The sequence below is a fragment of the Buceros rhinoceros genome, unplaced genomic scaffold (genome assembly GCF_000710305.1).
Source record: "Buceros rhinoceros silvestris isolate BGI_N320 unplaced genomic scaffold, ASM71030v1 scaffold1517, whole genome shotgun sequence".
NCBI lineage: Eukaryota > Metazoa > Chordata > Aves > Bucerotiformes > Bucerotidae > Buceros > Buceros rhinoceros.
The window spans coordinates 11,904-20,541 of NW_010422541.1; the positions used below are offsets into that span (position 1 = coordinate 11,904).

An 8,638-nucleotide genomic window follows, 5' to 3' on the forward strand; every position below is an offset into this window, starting at 1 on the left:
AGAAACCTCAGGGGAGCACGTGCAGCTTTCAGATTCAGGTGGGTGAAAAGTGCTGGTAATGTGAAGCTAAGGCTATTGTGCAGATCCTGTGAATTTTTGCCCTTGCTAGTGATTGCTGATGATTTTATTGCAGGTCAGGAGAAGGTGTTTTGTTTTTATGGAGGCTTGTTATAAAAGCTTTTAAAGTATTTTAAACTTGGGTTTTTTTAATTTTTTAATCAGTCATCCTGCCTCTCATACTGACAGAGAAATTGGGCCTTGCAGACATAAATGGAGCAAAGTCATTAAATCAGAAAAGCTAAGTTATGTGAAATAGGGAGTGTGTTATATTTAGGGGGAGAAGCATAAAAAGTAGGAAGAGTATATACCTTCCAACGGTGAGAGGACATGTTTCTTTAGCTAAGAAGGGCTACTCTTTGTCAGCAACTTTGGTGTTTCTCACATTGATAATGGGGTCACATAGTCTGGAGAAAAAACAGTGTAAGCTGGTGCCTGCGTCTTCTCTTTGCTACACTTTGCTAGCCTTGTCATCTGTGAGAAGATACTGAAGGGTGAGAAAGAAAAAAGAGCAATTTGCAAGAAATCAAAAGTTAATTACAAAAGGGGGGAAGAGAAACAAAAAGAAGTGGCAATGAAACTGGTTATAAGGGAGGAGGATGTAAATCAGATCTACATCCTGGATTCCTTTAAATTTTTATAGCAAGACCTGACTGTGATGCTGTGAGACGGCCCTGTAGTACAACTGAAACTTTAATTTCATATTCTTCATGCTAGCTCAGGAGCAGTACTCTCACTGAAAGGGTCTTGTCTGCTTCTTGTGCCTGGCACTATTTTCTTGTTGGTTTAACCTGAACCTGGGTCAGTTGCCCAGAGAAGCTTATCAGAGGGCTTCAGAAATACTTCTGCCAGCACAAATGGGGATGGGGGTGTGTGTGTGGAGGTGAGGACAACAGGAGGAAGCTGAGAGCAAGAGCACATTGTGACAGGGGGAAGTGTGACTGCTCTTTTTGACAGCAGATCTGACTTAGACCTGCTTTGTGTGCGTAAAACTAAGGCTTGAAGGTGCAGAGTCCTTTGTGCATCTGGTTAACTCCTGTCAGTGCAGTTGCCTTTGAAATATGCTTCAGCTGAATGTGTGCTTGAGGACTGGGCTGGACTGAGACCTTCCTGACTGTTGTGAGGAGTGTGGGTTTTTGCTGTTGGCTACATCAACATGAGTGCATCAACAGCTTGTATAACACTTCACATTCTTATTTAAAGGGATAAGTACAGAGCCATTGCTTCAGTCCACTGAGAGCCCCACAGAAAAGTTTTCCAGACAAGATGCTCAAGAAGAGACCAAAAAGGAAAACAAAGGTGAATTACACAGCTGCTTGTACAGTGTTCTTGCCTTGTATTGGGAAGCACTAGTTGAAAATTACAGTGCTTCTGTAATTCTGTACTTCTCCTATTAGAGCATTCTGGGACAGCCCTATACATGAGGCTGAGGAGGGACACGTAGGTTCTGCATCCCTTGCTGACCTCAACCTGCTGTGTCACCTCTGCCTTCTCATCTGTATTCTGGTGTAAGACAGGTGAGAAGGTTGCAAAACCAGCACTGCTTGTCTACTATTGGAATGAAGATTTTGGCTGTGTAGCTTGGAAAGGCTGAAGGAAGGATATAGAACTTTTGTATTCCTGTTGTTGGACCAGAAAGTCCTTTCAGTATGCTGCAAAGAACTTCTGTAGCAGTGGGAGCATTAATGTGATAAAGTGAGCTCTATAGTTTCTGGCTACAGCACCAGTGTGTAGAATGAATGAGCCAGTAAAGTCTTTTTGCTCCAGTTGAGAGGCCTAAGGAGCTAATAAAGCAAGTTTCTATTAGCTGACAATTAGAAAAAAGATTAATTGAAGTGGAAGCCTTTTTCTTGTAGTGGACACAGCCAGTAAGTTTCAATAGGAAGATGTACAAATTTGGACTTCCATGAAACGGAATAGAAAATCACAGAATCACAGGATGTTAGGGGTTGCAAGGGACCTCTGGGGATCATCTAGTCCAAACCCCTTGGTAAAGCAGGTTCACCTAGAGCAGGTTGCAGAGAAATGTGTCCAGGTGGGTTTTGAAAGTCTGCAATGAAGGAGACTCTTCAACCTCTCTGGGCAGCCAGTTCCAGTGCTCTGCCACCCTCAAAAGTCAAGAATTTTTTCCTTCGGTTTAGATGGAACTTCCTGTGTTCCCATTTGTGCCCATTGTCCCTTGTCCTGTCACTGGGCACCACTGAAAAGAGTCCGACTCCTGACACCCACCTTTTAGATATTTCTAAGCATTGATAAGATCCCCTCTTAGTCTTCTCTTCTCCAGGCTAAACAGACCCAGGTCTCTCAGCCTTTCCTCATAAGTGAGGTGCTCCAGTGCCCTCATCATCTTTGTAGACCTCCATTGGACTCTCTTTAGTAGTTCTTTGTCTCTTAAACTGGGGAGCCCAGAACTGGACACAGTACTCCAGATATGGTCTCACTAGAGCATAGTAGAGGGGAAGGAGAATCTCCCTTGACTTGCTCATCACACTCCCATTGGGGCCCATGGATTTGTGGGTGTCCAGCTTGCTTAAATGATCTCTAACCCAATCCTCCTCAATCAAGGCAGAGTCTTCCTTCCTCCAGACTTTCAGTTTTACTTCCAGGGACTGGGATTCCTGGGGCCTGGTCTTAACAGTAAAGAGTGAAACAAAGGTGGCATTCAGTAAATCCATCTTCTCTGTATCCTCCATCACCAAAACACTCACCTCATTCAGCAGTGGGCCCACATTTTCTCTCGTCTTCCCTTTGCTACTGGTATTTTTGAAGAAGCTCTTCTTGTTGTCTTTGACATCCCTTGCCAGATTTAATTCAAAGTGGTCCTTAGCCTCCCTTGTTTCATCTTTGCACACTCTGACAATGTTTCTGTATTTCTTCCATGAGGCCAGTCCCTCTTTCCACATACTGTAAGCTTCCTGCTTCCATTTGATTTTTTCCAGAAGCTCCTTGCTCCTTTACTTGATTTTTTTACTCATAGGGATGCACCAATCTTGACCTTGGAAGAAGTGATGCTTGAATATGCTTGAATATTAACTAGCTTTCTTGGGCCCCCCTATCTTCTAGAATCCTAACCCATGGGATTCCTCCAAGCAGGTCTTTGAAGAGGTCAAAGTTAGCTATCCTGAAGGGTTGCAATGCTCCTTATTGCCCTGCTTCTATCCACCATCTCATGAACACTGCAGCCAAGTTTGCCCCCAACCTTCACATCCCCAACCAGACCTTCTTTATTAGTTATTACAACGTGCCATTTCATTAGTACAAAATGCCCAGTTGAAAAGTCTCATGTGTACTTGTTAAACCCTTGTTAAAGTTTAACACTTCAAGATTTGTTAAAACTAACATTTAACAGTTGTTAAAGTGTTTAATGAACTGGGTCTCAGGTCACATAATTACAGACACATGGGTAATTTAGTACTGTTTATCAGAGCATCTCCACTGCAATGCTCTCTGGTGAATACATTACCCAAACATTACAAATCTCTACAGACAAGGAGTACAAATCATACCATTTGTCCTTTCCTTATTTCCAGCAACTAGACTTGAGAGTCAGGACCCTCTTTTTTTCATGGGTTGCATCCTTCCACCTACTTAATTCAATTGTATTCTATGAAATGTTTACAAAACCAAAAATCTTGCTTATGTTGTTGAAAATATAAACACTTCTGATATATTTTGTGATGTTTATTTTTCAATTATTCATTCTATAAAGGCTTTGTTTTCTTTAATGTTTTTCCTGTTTCTTAGATGACAGTCAGTTAAAAGAAAGGAGTTTCCCTGAAACTTTTTCTGCTATCGAAGAAGATCAAAAAGAACAAGTAAAGGAAATGATTCCTTCATCTCCCTTTGGCATGGAGGGGAAGACGAAAACTGGCAACAAAGAAGACAGGTGAGAAATTATCTTAATCAGTCAGTCAAGATACAAAGCATGTTTTCCTTGATGGTACACATGCCATATCTGTTATATTTGCAACACAAAGTCTCTTTCCTTTGGTTGAGAGTGGCAGGTATGCATGGGCAGAAATTGGGCAGGTGTAGGAACTGGTAGCTGATCTACTTCTATATAATAGGATTTAAATGAATTTAAATTTAAAAGAACAGGTTTCACAGCTATGATCTTCAAAGGATTAAAGTAAGGCAAAAGTTGGCAGTGAGAGGTAATGTCTTTTGTTATGTCATCATTTCTTCTGCAGTGACCATTGTTTTGTGATGGTTGCATCAGTCTGAGTAGCTCATTCATTCTTGTCCTTACTCTGCCTCTTCAGCTGTGACAAGACCAATTTTTATGTGCCTATATAATGAAGATGTCTGTGAAGTAATCCTTGTTAAAATTATCTGGAGAGAGGAGAAATGTAACTTTTAACTGGGATCAGTTTTCTGATCTGGTTCGTCACCGCATTGCAAAAGGACTTGTACCAGCACACTGAGAAGGTGTTCATGGCTGGGAAAGTATGGGTAGGTTGGCATTAGCAATGGAAGAAAGGCTGGTAGAATTGTTACCTGTCCTCAGCTGATGCAGATAGAAGCAGCAGGTTTTTGGCACACCAATCCTTCCATATCAAGTATAAAAGAGAAGCAGCAAATTTCTAGACACGTACAGACTGAGAGTAACTGTCATGAATGCACGTTAACTGTGTGGGAGTTGGGCAGAGAAGGAAGACAGAGAGCTCCAGAACAGAAGGCTGGGAAGAGGTGGCAGGACTGTAAGCACCTCTGAGCAAGTGGGCCTGTTCTCATAGGCCGTTTTGGATCAGCAGTTATCTTCTGAAGTCTGCCTCCTACTCACTCCCACTTGTGGTGCTTTGGTTCACACTATGTTCTTAGCAGGAGCTGGATGAAACTAAAGCACACCATGTAGTCCAGCTTGTCTTGACATTTTTGCTACGGGACCAGGCTATAGTTCATTTTAAGTAAACTTCTCTGCAGTGAGTATTGTCTAATGTTCAGTCCTCAGCATCAACAGTTTTGTTCTACAAATCTCTATTAGGCCGTGCTGTGTGCTGACAGAGCCACACTGACTAAAGAAGAGATTACCCCTAGTACAGTGGTGCTAGGTGGAGGTGGGGTAAAGAAAGGACAGTGATGTGCTGCACAACCAGTACCTCTTTTAAACCCAGGGTTTTTTAATATTCAGTAGAAATTATTAATAAGTGACGAAATAAGGCTCTAAGCACATTTCCAATTAAATATCTTCATGTATGCTGTATTATGCTTCATTTTGAGTCAGTGTTCAATTTGTCCCTCCACAACATTATAGATGTTATTTTTCTCCTCTACCACTCTTCACTGGCTAATGCAAACCACTCTGTCAGAGAGATAGTGGGTTCTTTGTGACTATAACCAGCTCTAGCCTGAAGAAAATGCCTGAAATATTTTCCCTTTTGACTATTTTCTATTTTTAAAGAGAGAATGATACCAGCCAAAAAATGTTACTTGCTAAAAGCACCATTAATGCTTAGTCTAGACAGGATTTTTTAAAGTAAGACTTAGATGTCACATAATAGTGGGCTTTTTGCTAACATGCTTCACATTTTTAAAAAATTGCAGAGAACATTTCAGTTCTAAAATCGACATCAACTCAATGAAAGATACTGAAAGAAAACTAACTGTAGAACCTTACAAATAAGTACCTTCTTGTTCCTTGCCTAGGCCAATCACACCAGCAACTGGTATTAAACAGAAGACTTCTGAAGAATTTGTTGAAGAACAACTCAGAGTAGACAATAATCTCATAGAAAAGCAGCAGAAGGAGCAGCAGGTACTGTGCCACTGGCGCATGCACTTTGTTTTTGACGAGTCCTCGTGGACTTGGGTAGTGTGCAGGCTCTGTTCTGGCTCATTGTGTGGCAGCACATTCTCCCACTGTTCTTTCATGTGTATTGGGAGATTTTCCCCAAAAGTAAAAAAACTGTATTACTCAGTCACTGTCATATTCCCCATAGTTTCCCACTGGATTCTTTCCACATACTTTTTGGGTCACAGTTTGTGTCCAAGGATGATTCTGTTAGTTTACTTCATAATAAACGGACCATGCAATCTCTCATGTGCCACTAATGCGAGAATGAGGCCATTTCCAAATACAGTTTTGTACAAGGGCCAAGTACAGTAATACTGTTCTGATTTTTGCCTTATGTGCAGTTTGAGATGAGTTTATGTTTGACACCTCTAGGTGTCAGACTCAGCATTTGTTAGGCTTGTTGACTTGGAAGATGCACTTTTCATCATTACAGAATTTTCTCTATGTCCCTGGCAAAATAACATCTCAGAGTGATGCATTTGCATATTGTAAAAAACACTCAAACTTCCTTTAGAAACAAAGAAAGATAGAACTTTACTCATCTTCTATCATATAAACATTTAATACCATCTTAACTGTCTGCTTAACCATCCACTAATGAATTAATGGAGGTGTCACATAGCAACTGCTTCTAAAAGTTCTCATACCTTCCTTGTGGCCTTGGGGCCACAGTATGTACTCAGTTATCTATAGCTTGTGTCTTGAAGACTTCTGGTGTCTCAGCTTTCTCAATTATCATAAATATCTTTCTTTCTGGACAATGAATGTGATTGTCCAAATTTTTGGTGTTTTTTTCAGAGCAAGGCTAAAGTAACACCTCGGAAGGCTTTTCTGAAACGAAAAGAAGGTATGGCGAAGCTCAAAAAAAACAAACAGAAGCCTTTGAAAGAAGACAGCAAGCATTCCAGAAGAGCTGGTTTGGACCGCTGGGATCATTTCTCCCAGCCTGGCCAGGTAGATGCAGGCATACTGCAACCAGGGGAATGCTCTCAGTTCAATCTGCAGATCAATAGCTCCATGCAGATGAGTACACATGAAAAAAAAGCAGACGGTGTATTAGCTAAGTGGAAGATAAAGGCTCAGGCTGACTGTGAAGCAGAAGTAGTTAAGCAAAGTTCAGAAGAAAAACAAGTGATTGGGAGAGATGAAGATGCAAGGGAAAATCCTGTTGACTCGCCACAGAGAAGGTGGCCTGAAATCTTTCAACCATGTTCCAAAACAATAACAGAAATGAACCTACAAGTAGGTGAGGAAAGGGAAACTCGTCATAGAGATTCTCTAGGGCAAGCAGGCAGATCTGATGCAAGACCTGTGGAGAGCACCCTGCAAAAGGACCTAGGTAGGGTGGATCAGCCTCTGAAGAGTCATCTCACAGACAGGGCAAAAACCCCCTTGGAAGTTCTGCAAAAGCATTCTCTGCTTCAGGATTTAGAAACAGATGGCATCAAGAAGGCAGAGTGGAGTGCAGACCCTGCATTCACACAGGGTCGGAAGTGGGTTCAGGTATGCCCACAGGAACTTGTTTCAGGGAGCCAGGGCTCAGAAAGCAAAAGACAAATCCATACTGGGTTTCAGATGGTTAATGATAAGATAGTAAAAATTACACATAGCTCACCTTATGCTGTGGAGGAGGGAAGCTCATCCTCAGCCTTGCAGCAGGAGTGGCAAAGAAAGGCGACAGGTGCCTCGACGTGGCATGTTGCATCTTTGTCCTGTGAGTCAAGCTGCTTATCCTCCAACGGTGATGATAACCCCAAAACTCACCATGCTCAGTATCCCTCACATCATGGGCCTCAGGAAGCAGATCACACTGACAGGCATTTGGACCTCTCTGACGGTGACTATGCTAGCGATGAGCCCAGTGGAAATGAAAAAATGTCTTTTAAAAAGTACAGCAGATCACCCCCAAGGAAACAAGGTATTCAAGTGATCTCAAGACAACAAGATTTCTCCTGCAGTACAAGCAGCAGTGATTCCAGTGCTGGGGCTGACAGGCTGAAAGGGAGCAAGGGTTGCTCTCCTCTTCATCCCACGAGATCGAAAAGAGGAGAGCATGAGCCTGAATTAAAGAATGAGAATAGGGCCAGGGATGTTAAAAGCCTACAACTGCTATCCTCAACAGTGGTTGGTGAGATTCCTGCTTTCAAGATTAAAGAAACTCCTGCAGTGGAGGAACTGCAAAAAAACCTGTTCACGGTCACATTAGGTAAGAGCTACATGAGTTTCGATCTATAACTTTTTTTCTATAGGGGGAAAAAAATTCTCTTGGATTTATGGCTCATTCTGCCTGTGCTCCCTAGGTATACACCCACCTCTGTCAGTATTTCTCAGTTCTAAACTGGAAAAAAAGAGGAGAGGAATATATCTGCAAGCTCCTTGTTATGCTTGGCTCTCTGTCATCACTAGCTGTTTTTTTCAAAGTCTGTTGCTTGAGGTGCACTTTCAGGTGTAGACTTTTGACCCCTTGAGACAGGTGAGAGGTTCAGTGAGTCCCTGGAGTCAGTGCTAAAGTTCTCTGTAGCTTATGTATATTCCTCTCACTGACCCTTTGATTTGCCCTCCTTCAGGGAGATTGTGATTTTAAAAATGTGGGCAAAATAATTTCTCTAATTTACGTGTTTTGTTCCTAAGACACAGAGAGACACACATCAGTGGAAAATGATGATTTCCTAAGAACATCTTCCCTCAGTTTGTCCTGAATGTGTCCCCAGTTCTTTGGTCAACCAATCTTTATAGCCTTTTGGCCCGGGATCTTACTCTGGCAACGAAATGGTAACCTTCAGCAGG

General features: G+C 42.0%; 1 protein-coding gene across 1 annotated transcript in view; it reads left to right on the top strand.

The window, feature by feature from the left end:
- Positions 1-3,456: 3,456 nt before the first annotated feature.
- The window catches only part of LOC104496868 (centromere protein J-like), a 26,131-nt gene continuing 20,949 nt past the window's right edge, over positions 3,457-8,638 (top strand). Inside the window, exons 1-4 of the mRNA XM_010140053.1 lie at positions 3,457-3,460; positions 3,802-3,943; positions 5,704-5,812; positions 6,650-8,057. Coding sequence (XP_010138355.1) covers positions 3,457-3,460; positions 3,802-3,943; positions 5,704-5,812; positions 6,650-8,057 — 1,663 coding nt within the window. The remainder of the gene's footprint in view (positions 3,461-3,801; positions 3,944-5,703; positions 5,813-6,649; positions 8,058-8,638) is intronic.